Source organism: Pelophylax lessonae (assembly GCF_965119305.1).
Source record: "Pelophylax lessonae genome assembly, chromosome: 7".
Classification (NCBI taxonomy): domain Eukaryota; kingdom Metazoa; phylum Chordata; class Amphibia; order Anura; family Ranidae; genus Pelophylax; species Pelophylax lessonae.
The window spans coordinates 94,943,564-94,970,585 of NC_138774.1; the positions used below are offsets into that span (position 1 = coordinate 94,943,564).

The 27,022-nt window shown below is 42.1% G+C and overlaps 1 protein-coding gene across 1 annotated transcript; it reads left to right on the forward strand.

The window, feature by feature from the left end:
* Window positions 1-12,256: 12,256 nt before the first annotated feature.
* LOC309560937 (uncharacterized protein) lies at window positions 12,257-26,453 on the forward strand (the record flags this gene model as incomplete). Its single annotated transcript, XM_082264635.1, has 3 exons — window positions 12,257-12,305; window positions 22,173-22,913; window positions 26,363-26,453. The coding sequence occupies 3 exons, from the start codon at window positions 12,257-12,259 to the stop codon at window positions 26,419-26,421; spliced, it is 849 nt and encodes a 282-aa protein (XP_082120761.1). The 3' UTR covers window positions 26,422-26,453.
* Window positions 26,454-27,022: the final 569 nt, after the last annotated feature.

The following is a 27,022-nucleotide window of genomic DNA, read 5'->3' on the forward strand; positions in this document are numbered from 1 at the left end:
TCTTGTCCTACTGCAGATCAGTGGGACATAGTAGGCAACATTATAGAGACGCTCATACCCATTGAGAAAGTGACACTGGAGGTGAGTCATTACAACTCATCTGTTTCCTCTGTGATCCCATGTGTGAGTGTCCTCAAGATGCTTCTTCAACAGAATGAAGGACCCAACACACATGGCATCAAAGCATGTCGGCAGGCCATGAGGAACAGCCTCGCCAAAAGGTTTGAGAAGCATGAGGAGAATAAAAATGTTGTGATTGCATGTCTTTTGGATTCTTCGATACAAGAACCATCCTTTCTCTTCTGATGGTGTATTGGGCAAGGCAAAGCAATGGCTGACAGAAGATATTCAACAGAAGGTGCAGGAGGTTCCTCCTGATGAAAAGAAAAGTCAAGAAGAGAAGGTTTCTGATGTGGAAGAGCAGGATGCAGGAGAAAAATGTCCCAAAAGACAACGGACAGAAGAGAAAATTCATCGTGGTCAAATAGATGCAATGTTCAGCGTTTTATTGGGGCCTCATGCAGGGGATTCCTCAGAATCGGCAATAATGAGCCTGGATGATGAACTTCATCTCTATTTGAAGGAAACAGTAATTGACAGAAAAAGTGATCCTCTTCAGTGGTGGAAAGAAAAATGAGGCACGCCACAAAAGACTTGCTTCTCATGCTAGAAGATACCTTTCTGCTCCTCCTTCCTCAGTACCAAGTGAGCGTGTTTTTATTGAAGTGGCAGCAATTTATGAAAAGAAAAGAAGCCGTTTGACTGGTGAACATGCTGAAATGTTTTGCTTTCAGCACTATAATATTGTTCTACTTAATTGGGAGCATTGATATGAAAGTGTAGTAGTAGTGTCTGTCCACCAGTCCACTGAGTCTGTCCAATCCACTGTCTAGCTTGTGTCTATCTATTTTTTTTTTTTTAGCAGTTTTGCAGTGACTGCGCTGTGCTGCAGTCAGTGCATAACTACTAGAAAAAAATAGACATAGTAGACAGTGGATTCATTGGAGTCAGTGCCAGTGGACTACTACTGCAGTAGTGATTTAAAATTATTGCAGTGAGTGAGTGCCCTACTGCAGCGGTAGTCCACTGACTTCAGTCCAATCCACTGTGTAGCTGTTGCCTTGCTTTTTATTTAGCAGTATTGCACTGACTGCAATGGTTGCAGTGAGTATCATACTGTGCAGAGGTAGTCCTCCACTGACTCCAGTCCAATCCACTGTGACATGTGTAGCTGTTGCCTTGCTCTTTTTCTAGCAGTATTGCACTGACTGCAGTAGTTGCAGTGAGTGCCATACTCAGGTAGTCCTCCACTGACTCCAGTCCAATCCACTGTGTAGCTGTTGCCTTTCTTTGCACTGACTGCACATTGCAGTAGTTGCAGTGAGTGCCTTACTGCAGAGATAGTCCTCCTGACTCCAGTCCAATCCATGTATGTGTATTTATTGTGTAGCTGTTGTTGTTGTTGCCTAGCTTTTTTTTTTCTAGCAGTTTTGCACTGACTGCACTGCAGTAGTAAATTAAAATATTGCAGTGAGTGAGTCCACTACTGCAGCACTTTATTAATCATTAATGCACAATCAGATGATGTGAAATGCAAATGTCCCTGCAAGTGCACTTTTCCTATCAGTTTTCATGCAGTTAAGGTGTGAAGAATGTTAAAAATATTATTAAATAAAGATTAACATGTGTTGTTTGGAAAAAAAAAGATTAACATGTTTATTAACCCTCCTAGCGGTAACCCCGAGCGCGACTCGGGGTGGATTTTCTGTGCTAGGATCGGTATCCCCGAGTCATGCTCGGGGTGGATGGGCAGAGCGCGCAGCGGTCTCTTACCTTCTCCTGGCAATCCAGCGATGATCTCCCATTGCTGAGATCGCCAGCCGTCTGAGATCCCCGCTGCTCGTCCGTCCTCCGTCGGTGTGATGACTTCCTAGTTCCGTTCCCTGCAGCAGCAATGCTGCATGGAAGCGGAACTAGGGAGGGAAATTCAAACATTGAACGTTGCACAAAACACAAACACACACATAACATTTATATTATATATATATATTATATAATAAAATTATATTATTGATTAGATTATAATTCATGCGTTTGTGTTTCAAATTTATCACATCTGGGATGTCTACTAGAGTCTTGTTTTGGTCAGGATTAGGTCAGTAATTACTAAGAATTGTAGGCCTATAATACATAACGCCAAATTTCCATGAAAAAAATTGTACCGCTTTTGGTACAGAATTCCTGACAGAATGATACTGCCAGGGAGGTTAAGAGATTTGTGTCGAAATTTGTGGGTTTTTTTGCAAACTTTTACATGTGTGAAAATATCAGCCAATATCAGCCAATACTGATATGCCATCGGCAAAATATCGGTATCGGTATTGGCAACGACAAACCGATTTCGGTTGATCACTAATAAGGGGCCAATATGGAGCTAAAAGTTTTGTAATATTCATTTGTGAATCCATCAGGGCCTGGGGATTTGTCTGATGGGAGGGATTTAATAACACTTTCTATTTCAGAAGCGGAAAAAGGGGCATTAAGTTGTTGAATGTGGGATTGTGATAGAGAGGGTAAGTTTAAATCCGATAAAAAACTAGCTATATCGGAGTCTAAGGGTTGCGGCGTGACAGGGTTATTCTGGAGATTGTATAAGGAGCTATAGTAATCTGCAAAAGCTACTAGGACAAAAACATATGGGATGTCCTTGGGTACCTCAACCCCCACTCAATCAATTGAGATAAGGGGTTACACCTGCCATGATTTCATACCAAACTGTCAATTTTAGACCGGGGAGCCCAGCAACCATTGATATCGTAACACAAAAACAAAAAGGAACAAAGAGGTTGCAATAAGTGAGCTCAACACTGGTTATTGTAAATGCAAAAATAATTTTATTTGAGAAAAACAGTGTAAAAAAAATCAGCCACAAATTTGCAGCTAGACTGAAATAAGACCTGTCAAATCGCCACCAATGAATAACCACATGAACATACACTTTAAAAACACTGATGGGCTCCTAGACACTCCACCCCGAACTCAGGACCTCCCCCACCCATATCAAAATCCCTACCAAAAATGCATACATTGGCTGTGGAGGATCAGTAATAGAAAAATTCTTGTAGATTACTGTAAAGTATAAAGTAATTCAGCATTAAATACATTTCTTGTGTCCTCTTTAAATATAATCTCTGAACACAGCTCAAACTCCTGGAGGCTTATCACCTTGCAAAAAGAGAAGGTAATCAGTAAATGAAAATCGTTGCATCTACGCACTAATCGATGGGGACAATTAAAGCCCCTTGTATCAAAAAGTTGCTGTTATATGTACTCAAATTTTCAGGCTATAGAGACTTCCTACAGGACTCCAAGGATTAGTTGTGGGTAGATGAAATGATGAGACACTTCGAATCAATAATAGACAAGACTCTTGTTACATCCTCAAATAGTATCTATGGTCTTAACTCTGCTATATTTGACAATGCTGTTGATTTGAAAAGACGGCAAGTTGAGGGCAGAGGATTCAACAAATGGTCAAACTCACACCCTGCTGTTAGACTCCAACATTATATATCGCAGTGCTCAGTTAATTGGGAATGTTCCCATCCTCAGTCAAACCCCCTAGTGGTTCAAATTCAGATACTGGCTGCGGGCTGACGATCAACCAATTAGTCCGGTGAGCTCATAGCCCACAATCTGTCAGATCCTGCTTGTTATATTGCTGCAGCGGTTGATATCATAGACTTTCTTACCAGTCCGCAGTGAGGTGATAGGGATGTCTGTTGTTGGCAGGCAGGTAATTACCGTACCAGGCGGGACTCTGGTCTATTTCAAACTGTTCGCCGGGCATTGCTAGAGCTAGATCGCAGCCTGGGGCTTCACGTGGATAGATTCCAATGTTCCAGCCACTTCCGTGTATTCTTAGCCAATCAAGGTGACTTTGAATTTCCAGACGGCACTGTGGGGGGCGGGCACTGTGGAGTGCAGGGTGGAGTGACGAGCCCAACGCGTGACATCAACGCGTTTCGCGTGCCTCCGCACGCTGCTTCAAGACGTAATCACGCCATACGTCGCTCCATTTTATACCGCCGAGACAGCCAATTAGTCGCAACGGCTGTGTCAGGGTACAGGGGCCAAGGCGCATGTGTGAGGACATCTTGTGGCCAAAAAGAGGTTTTGCATCCAAAAAATCTTACCACTTATTGTAAATCTGATTTATACAAATAAATTCTAATAAATAATTTTTGCATTTACAATAACCAGTGTTGAGCTCACTTATTGCAACCTCTTTGTTCCTTTTTGTTTTTGTGTTACGATATCAATGGTTGCTGGGCTTCCCGGTCTAAAATTGACAGTTTGGTATGAAATCAGGGCAGGTGTAACCCCTTATCTCAATTGATTGAGTAGGGGTTGAGGTACCCAAGGACATCCCATATGTTTTTGTCCTAGTAGCTTTTTTGATTTTCTTTGAATCAATTTCCTGTGTCCTGAGGGTCCCCCTGCATTTTGAGAATTTTTGTAAGTTCATTAATTGACCTGTGATCTCTCCTCCAACTCCAGGGAGAGGTGTTGCAATATTATATCACTACTTATATATCATTGTAAGCATATTTCTTTTGTTTGATGGTATCGAGATTAGGCGGTTAATTGTAGAGGAAGAGAGAATACAACTAGGAGTTTTAGAGGAAGAAATTTATTCGATAAAGGATAAATTAGAACCCTTTAAAGAACTGGATGAATTTGATAAATATAATGAACAACTTAGAAAAGAGGTGGAGAGGGCACAAAAAAATCTAAGAAATACAAAACAATCTAAATTCCAGAGAGATCTAAATGACTGGTCGAGGGGAGAGATTTTTGATCCCACCCCTAGAAACAGGAGAAGTAGATCCCGCCGTAGGAATAGCATCTCTAGAGGCAGGTCCAATACAAGATCTGGACAATTGGGCAGTAAAGAGGATGACGAGAATTCCATTTCTTTTTTAGAAAAGGACTCCTTGGAGGAGGGGGACCCGCACCCTCCCCCCAAGAGTATTCTCAAAACAAGTGCAGCAAAAGGAAAAAGAGGAGGAAGAAGAACAGAAGGAGAGACAAGGCCCGATAAAGAACCAAGGATCCGGTTGAGGAATCAGAAATAAATTCTGGAGTAGAGGTGGTTAGTCCGGTTGCCCTTAGAGAAACAGCATCAACTCAGATTAATAATGATAAAAAAATCGATAAATCTATCAGACTTCTCTCTGAAGGGTAGGCATACACAGCTTTTCCAAAAAGGGCTTTCCTTCTCTTCTTCTGAGAAGATGGATCACTTTGAGGTTTATAAAGATCTCTGCTTATACCTCCGAAAAATATATTATTCACTTCTCCATGTTGTTGGTGATGATGACTCGGAGGAGCCTCAGACTGCTGATCCTGCAGATAGGGTAGCTTTGGAAATGCTTAATTCCCTCCTTGAGGAGGGGGGGGGGGGTCTCGGAGGATGAGGAACCCTCAAGCCAGGAAGGTTATAGAAGAAAATCAAGTGTGCTATTTAAATCCACCGCTATGCCAAAATTCTGTAAGAACAGATGGTTAAGCACATTCCTTCTAAGAGGACCTTAAAAAGTTGAGATGGAGTCCCCCATCCTCTGATAACCTCACCCCCGAGGAGAGAATAGCATTGGATGAACTGAGAAAGGCGGAAGGAGTGGTTATTAAAAAAAAGCGACAAGGGGGGCAACGTGGTGCTATTTTTTCCGAAAGCAGCTATGAAAATGAAGTTCATCGGCTGCTCTCTGATAGTGACACGTACAAAAAACTTGAAGATAATCCTTTTCCAAACCTAGTGGCTAAAATTAATGAAAAGTTGTCTCTCGCATTTGAGGCAGACCTAATCACCAAGAGGAAAGAGAGGTATTTAAAGGTAAACGAGTATAACATACCAACTTTTTATGTTATACCCAAAATACATAAGAATCCAAAAAATCCTCCTGGGAGACCTATCTTCTCTGCGATAGGTGGTCCTTTGGAACGATTGGGTAAGTACCTTGATTCCTTCATTAAGGAACTGGTGGTGTGTCTGCCCTCATATGTCAGAGACACAGGTGATGTCCTTAATAAAATATCTGATCTCAGAATCCCCACGGGGTCCCTCTTAGTTGGGATCGACGTGGAATCTCTATATATGTCGATCTCAAATGAGTGGGGTCTATCAGCAGTTTATGACTTTCTGGAGTCCAGGTACCCTCAGTATGGAGCGCAAAATGAGTTTCTTCTAGAAATACTAGATTTAGCCCTTAACAATAATTATTTCCAATTTCTTGGGAAGAATTATCAACAAATCAGTGGCACCGCGATGGGCGCACCCTGGGCGCCAGCATATGCTTACCTCCCCCTGGGCCTCTGAGAGGAGGAGACGGTCTATGCTTCCTTAATGTACCTCACCCACGCCAGGACGTGGCTGAGGTACATTGATGACATTCTCCTAGTCTGGGAAATTACCACTGCAGATTTGGAATTGTTTATGTCGGAACTCAACTCCAATAGAAGAAATATACGTATAACATTCACGGCAGATGTGTCACAAATTTCCTTCATAGATTTAAAAATTACTCTAAATAATGGCCAATTGTCCACAGCCACATTTAGAAAAAACACGGCGGCTAATACCTTACTTAGAGCGGATAGCCACCACCCAGAATGACTTAAAAAGGGAATCCCTGTGGGGCAATTTATTAGGATTAAAAGAAACTGCACCAACAACAGTGAGTACCTGCAGGAGGCATTGCAGGTGAGAAGACCCGACAGGAACTATTGGCCCCCAGAGCGAAGGGGTTGGCACAGGGAAGAACCTATGCAAGGTTAATTACTAAATTTGGGAGTCAGTGGCAGGAGGTGCGGAAAATACTTGAAGGCCATTGGCACATACTATTGAGTTTGGAGAGAATAGGTAAAATTGTGGGACCAAGACCACTGATGGTGGCTAAACAAGCCAATAATCTAAGTGATATGTTGATCCACTCAAAACATCAAAGGAGAATAAAGAGAAACTGGCTTACAGATCTCCCCCCTCTCAATGGTAGGTACCCATGTGGACATTGTGGGATCTGTGAATTTGTTGACAAAACAAAGCATTTTTCTTATAATTTTTATTAGAACAGGAATACGGCTCCTCTCCACCTGGCATTTTTTCTTGCATGCATTTAACGGGCATTTTTTTGGCGTCTCTGGAGGCAGGCATGACTTTTTTGGATTTAGTGTCTGGGGTGTCAAAAAAGTGTACCTGTGAAGTTTCAGCTTTGTAGCATGTCCAGAACCCACACTGAACCCACTGAACCCACACTGGTGTATTAATAATTATAAGAAAAATGCTCTTTTTTTTCTGGTTCTGGACATGCTACAGAGATGAAACTTCACAGGGACACTTTTTGGACCCCCCAGACACTAAATCCAAAAAAAGTCATGCCTGCCTCCAAAAATGCCCGATAAATGCCTGCAAGAAAAAATGCCAGGTGGAGAGGAGCCGTATTACTGTTCTTATAAAAATTATAAGAAAAATGCTTTTTTTTTCTGGTTCTGGACATGCTACAGTGATGAGACTTCACAGGGACACTTTTTAGACCCCCCAGACACTGAATCCAAAAAAGTTATGCCTGCCTCCAAAAATGCCCGATAAATGCCTGCAAGAAAAAATGCCAGGTGGAGAGGAGCCGTATTCCTGTTCTTATAAAAATTATAAGAAAAATGCTTTTTTTTTCTGGTTCTGGACATGCTACAGAGATGAAACTTCACAGGGACACTTTTTTCATATTCTGATTGGCCAAATACAAAGTCGTTCAAAGTCGTCTATCATACAAGTTGCGTAAAAAAATTCACAAGTCGCACTGAAGTCGCGCTAAGTCGCGCTGAAGTCGCGCTAAAAGTCGCGTTAGAAGTCGCCCCTTTATGAGGCGACTTAGAGGTCGCACTAGTGTGAATGGGCTCTAAGACCTTTGTGATTAAACAATTCATAAACTGTGCAAGTACTCGGGACTTATACTCAATTGAGTACCCGTGTAAAAAGTTTTACGTCGGCAAAACCAAGAGACAGCTAAGGGTTAGAATCAATGAACATCTTAAAAGTATACGGTCCATTTTGCCGAAAAACCCAATAGCAATACTTGGGGTTTGAAGGTAAAGGGTTTCTTTGCCCTAAATCTCCCCCCTAGAAGAGGGGATTTCGATAAAATACTACTCCAGAGGGAAAAGACCTGGATTTTCAGACTCAATACCTTAGTTCCAAATGGGTTAAATACTGAAATGAGCCTTAGGGTGTTCCTGAAGCCATAGATCAGGCAGATCTAGGGAATAGAGGTTAGAATTTATGTTGTTTTGGTAAAATGAGTCTGGATCTCTCCTTCTATCTAATTCGTAGGACTATACGTATCCCTTGGGAGCAATATACTTGTAATTTCCATAGGATGTACATATAATGTATATACTATACAGTATATTTCCCCTCATTATCCTAGTAAGTTTATCAAGCACTTTTAGATTACAATAGGGTTTAAGTTATGTGGCATTCATCCAGATTATTGTCTGGTTGGAAGACTGAGATGGGGTATGTGTTGTGTGTGTGGCAAACTCCCCAACACACAAACCTTTTTCCTGTCCGTGTAATTAAGTGAAATGCGACTGATAGTAGCCTTTTTCCTCATGGTTGTTTTTTCCCCCTTGAGGTGTGGGTTCCTTCACCTATAGGTATACCGATATTTATTATTTTTTGGTTTGCCTGACTGGCAAGAATCCTTTTTGCTGATTGATTTTTTTGATTTTTTTGATTATTGTTTTTGACAACTTGCCTCGATAATGGGTGATAGCTTTTTCTTAATGCTACTCCATATGAGGTTTGATTGGAACAACCTAGCTGTGAATCCACTTATTAATTATTTTTTTGTTATTACCTTTAGTATTTCTTTACTTCAGTGTCCAGGCTGTACCAACAGCGCTCTGCTGGGAATTGATTTTCTTTTTCTTTTCTTTTTAAGAAATTATTTGTATAGATCGGTCTTACGATAAGTGGTAAGATTTTTTGGATGCAACACCTCTTTTTTGCCACAAGATGTCCTCACACATGCGCCTTGGCCCCTGTACCCTGACACAGCCGTTGTGACTAATTGGCTGTCTTGGCGGTATAAAATGGAGCGACGTATGGCGTGATTACGTCCTGAAGAAGCGTGCGGAGGCACGCGAAACGCGTTGACGTCACGCGTTGGGCTTGTCACTCCACAGTGCCCTCCCCCCACAGTGCCATCTGGAAATTCAAAGTCTCCTTGATTGGCTATGAATACACGGAAGTGGCTGGAACATTGGAATCTATCCACGTGAAGCCCCAGGCTGCGATCTAGCTCCAGCAATGCCCGGCGAACAGTTTGAAATAGACCAGAGTCCTGCCTGGTACGGAAATGACCTGCCTGCCAGCAACAGACATCCCCATCACCCCACTGCGGACTGGTAAGAAAGTCTATGATATCAACCGCTGCAGCGATATGACAAGCCGGATCTGACTGCAGATTGTGGGCTATGAGCTCACCGGACTAATTGGTTAATCGTCAGCCCGCAGCCAGTATCTGAATTTGAACCAGTAGGGAGTTTGACTGAGGATGGGAAAATTCCCAAGTAACTGAGCACTGCAATATATAATGTTGGAGTCTAACAGCAGGGTATGAGTTTGACCAGTTGTTGAATCTTCTGCCCTCAACTTGCCGTTTTTTTCAAATCAACAGCATTGTCAAATATAGCGGAGTTAAGACCATAGATACTGTTTGAGGATGTAACAAGAGTCTTGTCTATTATTGATTCGAAGTGTCTCATCATTTAATCTACCCACAACTAATTCTTGGAGTCCTGTAGGAAGTCTCTAAAGCCTGAAAATTTGAGTACATATAACAGTAACTTTTTGATACAAGGGGATTTGATTGTCCCCATCGATTAGTGCGTAGATGCAACGATTTTCATTTACTGATTACCTTCTCTTTTTTCAAGGTGATAAGCCTCCAGGAGTTTGAGCTGTGTTCAGAGATTATATTTAAAGAGGACACGGGAAATTCATCTCATGCTGAACTACTTTATACTTTACAGTAATCTACAATAATTTTTCTATTACTGATCCTCCACAGCCAATGTATGCATTTTTGGTAGGGATTTTGATATGGGTGGGGGAGGTCCTGAGTGCGTGGTGGAGTGTCTAGGAGCCCATCAGTGTTTTTAAAGTGTATGTTCATGTGGTTATTCATTGGTGGCGATTTGACAGGTCTTATTTCAGTCTAGCTGCAAATTTGTGACTTTTTTTACACTGTTTTTCTCAAATAAAATTATTTTTGCATTTACAATAACCAGTGTAGAGCTCACTTATTGCAACCTCTTTGTTCCTTTTTGTTTTTGTGTTATAATCTGCAAAAGCATCTGCTATTTGCTGGGGATTGAGCAGGTTTTGGTTAGCGGAGGGGTGAAAAAGATAAGGAAAAGATTTTTAGCGGAGGCGTGGAACATTTATCATGCTGTTCAAACCTCAGAGTTCAGTGCGTGGTTTGAGGAGGGAGGTAGACATAGATTGGTCCAGAGTTTTTTTTTATTTTGGAGTTCTAGAGTGTGAATTTCTGCTAACTTTATAAGTGTAGCACTGCCCCCTAGAGGACTGCTGAGAATTACACTTTCTGGATTCCCCTGGGTTACCCTTAGCAACGGACAGCAGATAACAGCATTAAAAGTTCTTGGCTCAGTCAATAATCAATCCAGGGGATGTTTATTTTTGTGGTTTTATTCAGGACTTGGATAGGAGAAGGGATAAGTGGGATACTCCAACTATTAATTATTCACAGTCTGAAGGACAGCTTACTGTAGAATGCGGCAAGGCCGCTGCTTTAATTTGCTACTAAATTAAGATACTTTAAATGTTTCTGTGTAAATATTCTCTTCAGGGTTCTGAAACTGGCACTCCATTTTTTCTCAATGCCTGTGTGCTGAAACCCATCCGCTGACCCTAGCTTCTGGAGTGGTCCCCTTCCTGGGTGAACCCCGGGCAAGTTCCTCTGTACTCACGGACACTGTTTTTCCAGAGTCACCGTTGCCTCCAAACTCCACTTGTCAGCATCCACATGACCTCACCGGGTTCAGCAACACCTTCAGGTACACCAGGCCAACTGCCTGTGACCACCTTTCACAACTGCAGAAGGAAAAACAGCTGTACCCTCCTTCTGGGACTTGGCTTCCTGCTCAAAGACCCCCTGTCACATGTGCCCTTGGCTTTTATAGCCTATCCCAGGATGCACCACTGTTTGTGCCAACCCACTGGGACAGCTACAGAAGCCTGTGTGTCACTGGCTGGGTTTCCTCCACTGTCCAACAGGCCTCCCTATTGGACACAGTGGAGACACTTCCTCAGACCAGATGAATCATACATACTCTGCCAGGAGGCGCTGCATCTGAAGTCTGGTCAGTGAATCAGGGAGGGAAAATGTACTATGGATCTCTGAATTACTTAATACTGCACTATCTTGATCAAGCCAAACCCAGTCCTGTCCTGACATACCAAATTCAGCCAGCCAGGACAGAACCCAAACCTGCCAGCTAGCCCAGAACTCAAGCCAAACCTAGTCCCATCCTGATATACTGAACCCAGCCAGCCAAGACCAGAACTCAAACTTGACAGCTAGGCCAGAACTCAGTCTTTCCCGCAAGCATATAACCCAGCCCAGTAAGCCAGCCAAACATAAACTTTATCAACAACAAATATGGGAACAGATTGACAAATGACCTTCTGGGCTCCTCCATCAAACAAGGGATGAAGAATTACTCTCCAGACATGAAAAAAGTAAATGCAAAGTTTCTCACTGAAGCTAGAAAGGTAGATAAAGTTTATATTTGACTGTGACAGTTTTCTATAAACCTTCTTACTTTTCGTCATTGCTAGGTTTTGTCCTTTACAAAAAAAATTTCACTACATCATTGATCTCTTCCATGTCGTTCAGGTAGATCTTCACCTTTCCAAGGTTGTCTACACCTACATTAAGTGTACGATTAAAAAAAAAAATGCGTTAAAGAGTTGTGTACATGATCTAATATGCTGTAAGAAAGTCTTATAATGTTAGTTACTGTGCAAACAGACCTTATCAGCATTGTGTAGGAGTGCAAAGCCTACCCCTGAGAGGCTGATATAAAGGTCTGGTAGAGACTCAGTCCAGTTTGTCCTCTGTAACACCTGGATATTCTGGAGCTGACTGTGTGTGAAAGGGATAGAAAGATGGACTGCGGACTGAAAACCCTCCTTCTGTTGGCCCTCTGCACTCTGGGTAAGGTCATTTGAAATTCAATAGATTGATTGCAGTAATTTATGGGTGTATTTTTAAGAAAAAAAATACATGAGATTTTAGAAAGCAAAGAGCAGTAACCAACTGAATATCGGTTTACCACAGTAAGTTTAGATCAAATCCAACTGGTGGCTCCGAGTCACTGCACTTTGCACTGGCTTATATGAGCCTAAAACAGTTGATGCACCTCTCATGTTTGTAATTCAGAGGTTAGGACAAAATGTATTTTGCATCTTACTTTCTGCCTGTTATGTATTTATTTTGTGTAAGATATTGTGACATCAAGTATTACAATATTTTTCAGAGTGTAAAGAACATCAGCTTTTCCCCTTGAAGGAGATTGTAAGGTACTTTGCGTACTACACTCAGGATCTAGGAAACCTACACAAACATGGGTGGAACATGCAGATTTTGTCCCCAATCTAACTAAAATCCAAAGCTGCATGGCGTAAGAGCTGACTAGTTAAGCAGGTCATACAACCGAACTAACAGAATGTTCCATCCAGGACTGAAATCCCCTCCTGCTGTCAGAATACCCAAACAGTTCCTTCACCTAGATTCTAGCACTGATAATATTCCATCTGTTGAAAAACAAGGGTTGTGGATCTTGTGTTGGAGGTTTTTTAGTAGTTTTCTGCCGATTACCGATTGGACACCCTCTCTGAACTAATCCCTATCCTCATACAGGGAACAACAGTGCAGGACTGTCCTTCTCAAAATAATGAAGTCACTAATTTTTCACGTGTAAACACACTCTACCTTTTCTTCACTGGCACTTAATGGGCCTTTACCCATTTACACCCAAGTGTTTGTATATAACTTGTTTTCCTTTAATAAATATTGTTATATTACTATTTTCTATATCTTTACTCCTGCCCATAAAATCCCCCACCTGACCTGAGGCACCACAAACTACATAAATATTCCATCTGTCTCCTTCAAATTTTCAATTAAAGTATGTTGGACAGAGTGGGGCTGACGGGACCACCCACTAATTGAATTTCAACTGATAAATTAGTAAGTTTCCACAATTTATTCAGTGTATAGTCGGTTTTAGACTCCAATTCTTAGGAATTTTATTAGATGTAGGGTGCAAAAACAGGGTGGAACAGCAGCATCTCATCCTAGATCTGATACCACCCAATCTGATGTTCAGGCAAGATTGGGCAGTTTAGAGCTATGCTAGGGGGTTAATGATGAGCTCTTCCAACAGATTGCCAATTGATTACCATTCAAAGAACTTGTACAGCTTTCCAGCTTGTCCCATTCTTTCCTTCATAAGGAAATTGTTCATTTTGTGCTCTTTCTTATTGTGCCAGGTAAATTCCGAAAGAGTGGGGGCTCCAGGTAATATAGGGAATGAGGCGCTGTCACTCCGCCCCTTGTTCTGGAGGAGAAATATGCCCATCTATGGCTAGACTTATTGCTTAAATTTAACGTATTGTGACATATTAAACAGAGCATATAGCTGAACTCCAGGTAGATATTAAAGAACAGTTAACAGAGTTGTGAATTTCTTTCAAAATAATAAAATGTATCTTACATACAGCTTACATATGTACTTAAATTTGTCTTTATTTACCCAGTGTCAACTCCTGCACAGTAGAACTGAGATTTATGTTTCAATATTTTTTATTATGAACAACTTCTTGATTAGACAATAAATGTCAACGTTTTTTTTTTTGTATAGAAAATGAAGCGGTTATTACATAAGTTCTGCCACTCATTTGACAAACACCACTAAACAATGTATTCAGAGAACAGATTTATCTAGCACTCAGCAGGATGAGACAATTATACTTTATGCATATTTTTACATTGTTTGACAGCAAAGGTCAAGGTGCAATAAAGGGTAACCTTCATCGAATATTGACATATAGCTTAATCAAGTAAACACAAAAATAAACAGACAAAATAGGAACAGGTGGGGGGATGTACAGGAAGCACTGGGTGTGGAATGAACAAAAGGAGTCGTGATTACAAGCTATTGATCTTTTTATAGGCATGGAGATTTACCCTATGGAAACTTTCTGAGAGCTCAGGAGCAAAATTGGTCTTCCATTTTTTCGTGATAACTAGCCTGGATGCTATTAAAAGATGGGTCACTACAGTTCTGTATTGTTGTGGGAATCTAGAAATGTGAAGGTTCAATAGTGCCAGGCCTGGGGAGGGTTTACTCAGGATACCCATGAGTTGCGATATCATTGCAAATACCCCATTCCAAAAACTACGTAAATTAGGACATTCCCACAGGATATGGGTGAGGTTCCCGGTATTCCCACAGTGGCGCCGGCAGAGGGGTGAGTAATTTGGGTATATTTTTGATAATTTATACGACATAAGATAGCCCTTATGTAAAATCTTTAGGTAATTATCCCAATGATTCGTGCATCTGGAGGCAGTAAAATTTTGTCGAACTGCAAGCAACCAATTTTGGATAGGGAAAGATACACCTAATTCCTTCTCCCATCGAAGGAATATTGTTTTTTTTTTTAATTCGGATCTGCGTATTAGAGTGCCTTATAAAACAATGAGATTCCTCCTTTCAACAGTTGCTTCGTGCCTAGGTAGTCCCAAATTGTCTGATTTAATGTCACAAATTTAGTGGGGAACTTGGAGTGAAAGTAATGAATTTGCATTTTTGCAAATTAGCTTTCCCACAGGTTCTCCGGGATCTCAGACAGGTCACAAAAACCTAGTTTTAACCTGTGGGTCACATCCAAAGAGGGAATAAGGTATTCATATATCATAAGTGATAAAGGATTTTGGAAAGAATCAGAGTCAGGGGGTTTAATGCTCAAAAGGGTTCTCCAGGCTTCCAGAGAAACTTGTATGCTAGGGATATCAGTAATTTCGAGGTTCGGGTTGAAGGCTGTAGCCTGAAGGAGGGAAGGCAGGTCCCTATCTTTAAGGAGTGTCTTTTCTAGGGAGACCCACAGTTTGTCAGAGGTAGGTTGAAACCAGGACTTCACTTGGTCGAGTATTGCGGCGTAGTGATAATCTTTCAACACCGATAAGTTCACCTCTCCATTCGATTTACGTCGGATTAGGGTGTTGAATGAGACCCGGGCTCTATCCCCCTTCCATAAATATTTTCTGAGTATAATGTCGCAATCCCTGAAAAATTTACTATGCAGCGGGATGGAGATAGTTCTGAAAAGATACAGAATTTTAGGCAGTTTTCAACATTTTAAATGCCGCCACCCTGCCTAACCAGGACAATTCTTGAAGCGATATAGAGTGTAAGTCCTTCTTTATCATTTCCAGAAGAGGTAGAAAATTAAGGTCATAGGTTTTAGCGGATGTGTAGGAAAGAGTTATTCCTAGATATTATAAGGAGTGTGTTTCCCACTGGTAGTTGAATTTTGATTTTAGGCTGGAGAGAGAAGTTTTATTCACCTGTATTGGGAGTATAGAGGATTTGGTGACATTTATTTTATAGTAGGATACCTCCTAAAATCATGAATCTCTTTTTGGACTTCCCGCAATGACACTTGAGGTTTTGTCAGGGTTAGCATAACGTCATCTGCTAAAAATCCAATTTTATGTTATACTCCTCCAACCCTCACCCCAGAAATCAGGGGGTTCGCCCTGACTGCTGTGGCCAGTGGTTCCATAATCAGTGTAAATATAATAGATGACAAAGGGCACACTTGACGAGTTCCATTGGTTATCAGAAACGCCTCAGAAAGGAAATTTGAGGTGTATATACACGCTGATGGATTGGAGTACAATGCCATTATCCCAGAGTGTATTAGCCCCATAAGTCCAAACTTGGTAAGAACTGATTGTAGAAAGCCCCAGTGAACCCTGTCAAAAGTTTGCTTTCCAGAACCATCAGCAAATTAAACATATGTCGGGTGCCGTCTGGAGTCTGACGCCCCAGCACGAAACCCACTTGATCTTCCTTTATAAGAGAGGGGGTGTCCATGGCCATTCTGTTTGCTAATATTTCGGGATAGATCTTTAGATCCGTGTTCCACAGCGATATGGGTCTAAAGTTCTTAGGATGGTTGGGATCCTTTTCTGGCTTAGGCAGTGTAATCACATTTGCTTTCAACATTTCTTGTAGAAAAGAACCAGAGGATGCTGCTTTATTGAATACTGAGGTTAAGTGAAGAGCAATTACATCGCTCAGAGCCTAACAGTATTCTGCTGAAAAACCATCATCAGTCCCCTAATAACTTTGGTTGTCTCAGCAACAGAAAGAGGGGCATTTAATAATTTCAGTACATCTGAGTCTACTTTGGGCAGGTGGATAGGGGATAGGTAAGCTGAGATGGACTCCTCCATGGGTTGGGGTGTTGTGGGGTCCTCATGTAGATTATATAGTGAATGATAGAAAAGTTTAAATGCCTTAGCTATATCAGTAGAATGATATACTACGCTGCCATCCAGTGGATTTTGGATAGACGACAGGTTCGTGTTTAGTTGCTGTTTCTGAAGTTTCCTAGCTTAAGAATTTTCCTGCTCTATTGCTTTGAGAATAGTATTTTGCTTTTAAAGATTTCAATATCTTTTCTTGTCCTGACATTAGTAAAAGGCACAGTTCCTGTCCAGCTTGTAGTAAAGCCTCCAACATATCCATCTCAGGAGATGTTTTAGTGTGTCTCTCTAGGGTTTGAATTTTATTCAATAGGTCATTCATAGCCTGCATCCCCCTGCTGGATCAGCAAGCCCCTAGCTACTGCTTTATGGGCCCACCAAGTCATAAAAACATCCACAGAAGGTGCAGAGTTAAATTGGAAATATTCTTGCAATTGAGCTCTAATTTTTTTTCTCGAGGTTGTTTTTGGGACAAGAGAAAAGTGTTATTCCGCCACAGTGTGGTTGGGTGGGTTTTATAGTCTTCTCTTAATTTGAGAGAAATGAAGGCGTGGTCTGACCATGTTATAGAGTGTATAAAGGCTCGAGATACCCTTTGTAAAAAGATGAAGGTCAGAGAGAAAGTAGTCAATCCTCAAGAAAGATTTATGTGCTACAGAAAAAAATGAGTAGTCACGTTCAGTTGAGTTGAGACACCTCCACGCATCATATAATCTAGATTCGGACACGAAAGACTGTAGATGACACTGATAATTGGGTTTGTGAGCCATGGTGTCCAGTTTGGGATTCATTAAGGAATTAAAGTCTACGCACCACAACACCTATTGTCTTTGTAAAGGTTCAACATGCTTTCGGACCTTCCGCAAGAACTTGAGTTGGCCAGTGTTGGGGGTGTACACATTTATGATAGTGTATGTGATATTATTGATGTCGCATATGATTGCCAGATAACGTTCTTAAGGGTCACACATAGCATTGTGCAGAGTTAAACTCACAGAGCTACCAAAGGCAATAAAGGCTCCCCTTTTTTTCAGGTGCGTTAGCGGTCAGTACATGAGGATAGTCTTTATGACAGCATTTGGGCACTTTACCTTGCTGGAAATGAGATTCCTGGACACATAATATACCTCCACACAGCTTTTAAACATCTGTCCACAAGGCATTACATTAATAAGGACTATTTAGGGGGCATTTAGTGAAATTATTTTAAGGGTCATTACATAGGATACAGTTTATAGGGCAGTAACATAGACTTACTGTTGGGTTGAGAAAGCTTGGATTTATGTCTTCAAGTATGCGGCTGCATAGGTTTAGTTAATCTCCCAGCCAGAGGAGGGGACGGTGGGATACAAGAGGGAAGGTCGTGTCCAACAGGCACTCGGAACGGTAGTTGGCGAATCCTTCAAACTTCCTGGGGTAAGGGGAACAAGCACAAAACAACAGAAAAGTCAAAAAGAGAGACATAATGGTCATAAGAAAAATTGAGCAGCAGCTCAACGGGCGGCCTAGGCCTAATTCTACAGTAGGGGGTTTGATCAAATAAAGGACTATGAATCCTCTGGGGGGGATTCCGTCTACCTGGGGGGTAGAACTTGAACGGTATAAAAGAAGCATCCAGACAGCTGTTCACCCTGGGGTGGATTGCCACTCTGGATCTATTTGGCTTGGGGAGCTTCTAGAAGTTGATTGGTCATCAGAGGGTGGTAGAAGGCCCCATTTTTTAGTTAGTTTAATGCTGTCCTCTACAGAGGTCACGGTAAATGATTTTTTATCTTCTGAGATGATCAATTTCGCCGGGAAACCCCATTTGTACACAATACTGTGGCTGTGTAGAAGTTTCGCTATGAAGTGCAATTTTTTCCTCGCTTGGATAGTGAGTTGCGACAGGTCAGAATACAGTTGTAGATGAGCATACGGTTCCGGCAAGGGGGAATTGCATCTCGTGAATTACATAGGATCATCTTTCACGTTGTAATAGTGGATCCTAGCGATAACATCATGAGGGACATTATCAGGCAGATGAGAGGGTTTAGGAAGTCTTTGAGGATATCATTTACTGTATATAACAGCGAAGCTCTGAGTAGAGGACTGTTTCTGACACCCCAAAAACTTCACATTGCTTCTACATGAACGGTCCTCAAGGTCCACTAATTTAGCTTTAAGTGCATCAATATCTTCCTTCCATTCATTATGGGCATCCACTTGCTCATTATGCGCTCCCGCGAATTCACCCATTTTGCGTTTTATGTGGTCTACATTGTCCCCCAGTCATGAAACATCTGAGTGGATGTGGGCCATAAATGATATAATTTCTTTATGTAAGGAGCCTTTAAGTGACAGTAACATGTCTTTCATGGTGGTGTCATTATTAGGTTGGCCCTGTGTGGGGAATTCTTCCAGTGCATCCCTAGTGTCATCTGAATTCAAAGATGTATCTTCCCCATATTTCTCACCTGGCAGATGTGATGCAGGGGAGTGCTTCTTTTTAGTCTTCTGAGGGCTAGAACAGGGGGATCCACTGTAAGGGGAGCTCTGGGGGCGCCTGTACATTCCCTTGGGGGTCCTCTTCTCTGTTCTCGCACCTGGCGGAGTGAGGGCTGCCGGCTCCATCTTGCAGCTGTGTACCTCCGGCCGCGGGGAAGAACTCTGTGAGTCTCCGCAGCCCAGAGGAAGTTTTCTGCTTCCCCATCTGGCTTGTCAGTGCCCACTCTATTTGTGTGGGCCCCGGCGGTCAGCAGTGATGCCTCCAGTCGCTGTAGCTGCTCCCCGGGATGTCAGTGTCCTCAGAGCTCTGTCAAGCTGCAGCCATCTCCGTCAGTGACAAGCTCCGCCCCCCTCCAGCACAGAGATTTAAAGGGGTACATGCTTATGTACTGACAGGGAACATTTTGACCAGAGAAGGGAATGGAGTTGATGACATGATGGGTGTGCTGTTTTACCTTCTTTGGCCAATCAGCACAGTGGGGGCTGGGAGAAGACACTGTATTCCTTAACTACAACAGGGAAAGGGGGGTCATTCTCCAGGCTTTAATATCTGGCAGAGGTGTATGAATAACAAATGTACACTTTGAGATGAATTAGAGCAGAGACTGTGAGCCAGGCCTTCTCATCCAGCATCAGTGCCTGACCTCACAAATGCGCTTCAGGAAGAATGGTCAAACATTCCCATAGACACACTCCTAAACCTTGTGGACAGCCTTCCCATAAGAGTTGAAGCTGTTATAGCTGCAAAGGGGGGGCCAACTCAATATTGAACCCATGGACTAAGACTGGGATGGCATTAAAGTTCATGTGCGTGTAAAGGCAGGCATTCCAATATTTTTGACAATATAGTGTAGATGGACAAAATGACAAATTACGAGGCACATAAATCAGTTCACATACTGTATGTGTATTCCATCTCTGTCTTTAGCTGTTTGCCTGGAATTTAGCTGTAAGAGACAATACAGTATTTTAACCTTCCTACTTTATCATCGTAATGAATCATTATTATTTTGATATATCATCTTCATCAATGTTGGTAAAAAGGCAAAATTTTAGGTTTGTTAATGTGGATTGTTACAATAAAAAACAAATTAGAGAACGTGGCACAAAATCCTTCCTCTAGTCCTACATCTCAGTTTAGGAATAATTTTCTGACTCAGTTAACCAGTTTAAATGTCAGTTACACAAGTAGCATGATCACACAAAGTACTAACTGTAGACACTGTCAGGAACCGGCAGGACTGGTAGTGGATCCTCTGGACCAGAGAGGCGATGGCACGGGTTGTACTAGAGGACCGGTTCTAAGCAGTTACTGGTCTTCACCAGAGCCCGCCGCAAGGCGGGATGGATTTGCTGCGGCGGTAACTACCAGGTCGTGTCCCCTAGTAACAACTCGACCCCTCTGGCAGCTGATATGGCGTGGTACACAGGGAGTAGGCAAGAGCGTAGTCGGACGTAGCAGAGGTCAGGGCAGGCGGCAAAGGTTCAAAGGCGAGTAGTCGGTAGCAACGGGTTCGGCAACAGGCAAAGCAAACGAACACAGCAGGGAACGCTTTCTCAAAGGCACAAGGCACAAAGATCCGGCAGGAAGCTGTGGGAGGAGAAGGTATTTATGGGTAGTGCACAGGTGAAGCCTAATTAAGTCAGCACTACCTCTCACAAACCTTAACCCTTAATAACCACTTTAGGCCAGGCACCAATCACTGGTGCACTGGCCCTTTGAATCTAAGAGTCCCGGCGCGCGCGCGCCCTAGAGAGCGGGGACGCACACGCCGAGACGCTGGAGTGCTGCCTGGAGGCATACGCTGTGAGCGCTCCGAGGCCAGCAGGGGGCCCGGAGCGCTCAGCGTAACAGACACTTACACATTTGACACATGCTGTGTTGTTTAGCCTAAAGCTGAGATCTTGGTGCAGAATGGGCTATTACTTAGTGATAGGCAATTAGTTTATCTGTAATTGACATAGAACTCCCAAAAAGTCCCAGCACACCTTGTTAAAGCTGAACTCCAGGAATACAGCCACTTTGGAAAATGTTCTGGATTACTAGGATTTAAGTCCAACAAGGTGCATGCAACCCTGTTGACTTTTGTCTTTAATTTACAATTTACATTTTTACGGAGCACCAGGAGCAAAGCTCTTGCTAAATTTCCAGTACTTTGATGCCGGACCTTCTGGTTTCAGCTCCAGAAGCTGCAGATTTGCATGCAGCCACTGTGCCCACAGCTCCCCTCTCCTGCCCATTCACAGAGCACTTTGTGTTATGCCAACTCATTCATAAAATACAAAGGCTCCTGTGAATAGACAGCAGGGGGAGGGGTGGGCAGAGATTCTGGGTGTGAGAAGGTAGTGTCTCTCCTGTCATAGCTCTGGGAGTGTAACAATACCTGTACTGCTGGGGCTCTGTAAAATTGTCAGATGTAAATTAAAGGGATAAGTTTACAAAGTGGCATGCACCTTGTTGGACTTAACTCACAGTATGCCAGCATATTTTACAGATTGGCTGAGTTCTTGGTTTTAAGTTTTAACTTCCTGGCTGACCATACACACGCTTTTGATGCCATTTAGTAACTATAGCTCCTTTAAAATGGTCTGAAGTCCTGGTCTGTTGTCAGGAAATAGCCTGGTATGAAAGAGTAGGGTGCCAAATGTGGCTGCACAAAAATAAAAAACAAACAGGGGATTTAAAAATTGGTAGGGCCAAGTGAAAAAGCAACTGGGCAAAAAGTAAACGTTCTGGACAATAAGCAGTGCTCTGAAAAGTAACTTCAAAGTGTGGGCATAAGTTGGTCCTTAGCACCTAAGACTTTTAAAGTCAAGAACCGCTGCTCTAGAACATCTCATGGTGTTAAACAGAACAAGTGTGATTTGAGGTTGCAAATAACAAATGCGTTTCTGGTGCTTAACTGTTTTTATACCTCCTTAGAGTTTCATTTGACAAAATTGCATACATTACTTCATGATAGTTTGTTCGCATGGAATAAGCTGAAATCCCTTTTAACAGTAAACTATATATTAATTAATAATGTTACATTATCCCAGCAGCAAAAACTGAACAGAACAATGTACTAAAAGAACAAGAGGCACTGGCCATTGAGAAGAAAACTAATCCGCCACTTAAATATAGGACCATCACGCTGAATGTTACAATCTGTATTCCAAAACACGGAAACGATGGCACAACATTTACTACAATTAAGGAAGACCTTATAGACACAGTACGAATTACTGTAGCAGCTGCAAAGCCTGGACCAAAAACGCCATGTAACCTTACTTCTTGTACGCTGGACAAAGTGCCTGAGTTGGCTGTGTATGTTTTCCAAGAAGACCCCGAAAAACACCTAATTTGTTCCACCAATCTTACGAATGAAGACTTATTCATAACTATAAATGCCAGCACTAGTGAGATCTCTATAACATCAAAAAAAAATTTGGGGACATTAAACAGCGCATTTGCATCTGTAGAGATTGTCAGTGGGCTCTTTGATCCCTCATTTCTATCAGGTGATTCTGTGGTATCGCTTATCGGTAAAGTTGAGCAAATATTAATTCCCACCACCAAACCTGTTCCCACTACCATACATGTTCCCAGTTCAACTACTAATAAGACAGTAGTGGCGACCACTAGTAAGGTGACCAGTAAATGGACCACTGAACAACCAGTGACAAACAGCACCATTACCCAAGAAACCAGGCACAAACCAGTGGTAACCAGTTCCAAAGCCAAACCAACCTACGAGAAACCAACAGTGGCACCAGTTGTTGCCAAAGCATCCAGTCTGGGTAAGTTTGATTTTTTGGAGGAATTGTGTGCTCCCTCTACTGCCTCACAACTTTATTGAATCAGCTTTTCTTTGCATTAGAATGTGTTGAATTTGTGACAGCTACCACAAACTAGAGACAAACTGTTAATTCAACCCCCAGAAATGAAAAGTCCATTAGTGTGAGCTCAAATGGCCATTTTAGAGACAGTGGTATTGCAAAATGGATTTTAGCACCACAGAATAAAGTCAAAGGGGGCTTGAGTGTTAACGTGTCTACTACTAAAAACTGGAGGTATTTCCCCAGAGAAACCATCATATTCAAACTTCCACTGTATGTCTATTTCTGATTGGTGCCCAATTAGGAATTACAGGTTTTAGAAAAACACATTAATGTAGGAGGATCATATGTCAAGCTGAACTCTCTCAAAAACAGTACCACCTCGATTGTGGTTCCAAGAGGTACCATACCCGGTACCATATCCCACAATCCTTTGCATGCAGTCACTACTAGCCACTGATTGGTCAGAGAATCGTTGTTATCCCACCCATTTAACTTTAGTACTACTTTAGTGGAAAAGCAAACCATACCGTACCGTACCGAACCGTTCCAACACCGTACCATGTGGTACCAGCAGTGGAAAAGCAAACCGGGCCAAGCAGGGCCGAGTAGAGCCGACCCGGTACTTGCAGTGGAAAAGTGCATAAGTTGAGAACTCCCTTCTTTTCCCATATACATACATTTAAAGCCTTCACAGAAGTCATACTCTGAATGTGTCATAACTATCAGGTTACATGATCTGACTGTACTGCTTCCTAATTCAAAAGAAGTTGCAAAGAATAAGGAATCTAGAAAACATAAAGCTTTGGTCTTCACTATTGTATAAGCTGTGATATAGGACTGATCTACAGATTGTAAAATTATAATACAAGGTAAACTGCAGTGCCAATCAAGTAAAGTGCACCACATAAAGCCTCCAGTGAATACGTCTATATATGTCATAATTCATAAAGTGAAAAAGCCAAATAATAAAAGTAAAAATGATGATATCCAGTGCAAAATTGAAAATTTCCCAGTGCATATACAGCATATGCATACACATGTGTTCAAAAAGACAGTCCTTTTAAATAAAGTTCGTCCACATGTGTAATCAAAGTGGATCCTCCACCAACAAATCCAAAATGGTGCCAGATTCTCCAGTGTATGGGCACATACTGCCACCCTATGCAATGGACTCTCATTCAAATTAATGCTACAAACAATGTATCAAAAACAGCATGTGAAACATTTAATCAATGGACTAAGCTCTGCTCACAGTAGAGACCAGGGGGGTAGATTTCAATTCACGCCCCCCCCCCCTTTTTTTTTTCCTCTTTCCTTCTCCCTTACTTTCTCCCCTCTACCCTTCTCACATACCCATCCCCTACCCCTTAAACAGTCCCAATTACAAATATGCAAAGAAACCAAGTATCACACCACTTCACACTAACTTTGTACTGCATTGGTCTACACCAAATGGAACCTCTGATAAATGATCCACAAAGACAACTAGCTAATTGATATGCTTGCCTGATCATATCTGGTAACTGAGCTGGTAACCCCTTGACATAGACTTTCAGGTATAGATCTTCTACCACATACACCAGCAGAATCAACTGTTAGTTTATACCCTGAACCATAAACTCAAGGTTTCATATGGTAATCGGGACCAATGTTTTCATGTATAGTTACCCTGTACGATACTTGCCAAGGATAAGGCAGTATTGAAGTATATTCTTTGTAATGGACAGATGTATTGGACCAAAGTTACTATTATGTATTGCTCTTTATTACTTTACAATAAAATATTGTGGACAAAAAAAAACAGCATGTCTTTTCAGGTAAGGAATGTCAAAAATGCAGTCCACATCAGCTCACAGTCACCTCTATTCCCCAGCACTGGATGCCGATACGGGCTGTGGCAACAAAGCTCTTCTCACATCAGCACAGCTGGCAAGCGCAAAAAATCCCATTGGTAGTTCAATTGGCAGAGGTGCCTGAAGTGGGTATTTATTCTACCTGACCTGAAAAGACATGCTGTGTTTGCTACACAGTTTGTAGCATTTATTTTAGTGAGTGTCTATTGCATAGGGTGGCGGTGTGTTTTCATACACTGGAGACTCCAACACCATTTTGGATCTATTGGTGGAAGATCCACTTTTGTTACACACACGTTGATAGACTTTATTAGAAAGGACTGTCTTTTTGCACACATTTTAATACATATATACAGTATGCACTGGAATATTTACAATTTTGCACTGGGTCTCATATTATTTATCATTATTATTTGGCTTTTTCATTTTGGAGGCTTTATGTGATGCACATTATCTGACTGGCGCTGCAAACATTTACCTGGTATTAGAATAAGCAATCGCTGTAGAGCAGCGATGTCCAACTCAATTTAATTGCGGGGCCGCATCAGCATTATGGTTGCCCTCAAAGGGCCAGTTGTATCTGAAAGACTAGTGCCCCCATTCCTCCTTAAATCAGATGTCAAGAACCCACTCCTCACCTTCAAAAATCAAGGAACCCCAAACCTCCTATATCACAGTGCACCCACCTTCCTGCTGCCTGGAAGAAGCTGGAGTAGGAGCTGGGAAGCAGAAAGTGCAGGGTCTGGAGGAGGAACTAAGGAGGGCGGGAGTCAGCTGCCTGTGCCTGCTGAATTCTGAGACCAGCAGAGGTGGAGATGAGGGTGTGCTGTGGCTGCGCAAAGAGGCGCAAGATCTTTAAGAGGAGTTCTGCCCTCCTTTCTGCTGAGACAGGGACAGAGGGGACCCTCTCCCTGGCTGCACAGACAGCACAGGATCTGGCTGAGAGGTTCTGTCCTCCTCTCTGCTGCCGATTGCTGAGGCAAGGTGGGGGTGTTGCAGTTGCAGGAGAGGTGCAAGGAGCATGTAATGGCCTGGAGTGCCGAGTTAGGCCCGCTGCCATGTGTTTGACAGATGTGCTGTAGAGGCTCAAGTTGTTAACATGCGATGTAGTCACAAGTCACGCACATAAGACATTTACTCTGCAGTACACTCAGTAGGCATGAAAAGATGTACTAAACTATCAATAAGCCTCTATTGGGGGGGTTAGTAAAAGAAAGGTGCTGGTGTCACTTGAGGGCTCCATCACCAGTGCACTCTTGGACCTAAATGGCTACTCTCCCTAATTATTACTTTAAGAGTTCCTCCCGAGTAAAAAGGTTGAGAAAGGCTGGTATAGCATAAGTAGCTGTGTTAGCAAATACAGCTACAAAAAAAAGTTACCCCAGCATACATAGCTGAACATGTATCCCTCATAAACACTTTTTGGTGGTCGATTTCATTTTCAATTCTCTCTCTTTTTTTTTTTTGTTCCTTTAAATAGGAACCTTAACATTAAGGTCACTTTCTGACCTGGGTACAACTCTAAAAGCTATTTTGTTTATACTTTCTCTTTAGCTCATGAAGCCTTGTGGGGAATGGTGCTGCTGGTTCTGAAGCAAATATTTCTGAACTGATTCTCCAGTGTCTTTCCGGAAATCCTGAAAGGTGACTTTTTGAAGAAAGGGTATTTGTAATTGTTTAATCACAACTCACGTTATCACTAAAAGTATTATATATTTTCCATACAAATCGATCAACACACAAGAGAGCTGCCGTAAAAATGTTCTTTTAATAATCCATCCACAAAGATAAAAACTCCCAGAAAAGTTGACGCGTTTCTGCCCAAAAGGGCCTTAGTCATAAGAAAACATTTTAAAAAAACAGTGAAACAGCATATTATATGGGAATAGGAGAGAGGAGGAACGGGGAGGGGCAATGAGTACAAATAATGTTGAATGGCTGCATAGCATTATGCTCACTTCACCTTTCACAGGCACTCCCTGGATACAAACAAGACAAAAACATTGTTACAATAAGTTACAAAGTAAAATGTCACAAAATTTTACAAAAGTATTACCAAAGTATTGTCATAAGGCCTCTTTCGGCTGGGCAGATTCACCGGAGAATCTGTCTGCTGATCCCCAGTGAGCAGGTAAATGACAGGTCTGTGTCTGCTGATACTGACCTGTCATCTTATGCAGAACGGACACAGCCCACTTTTCTTCTATGGACCGT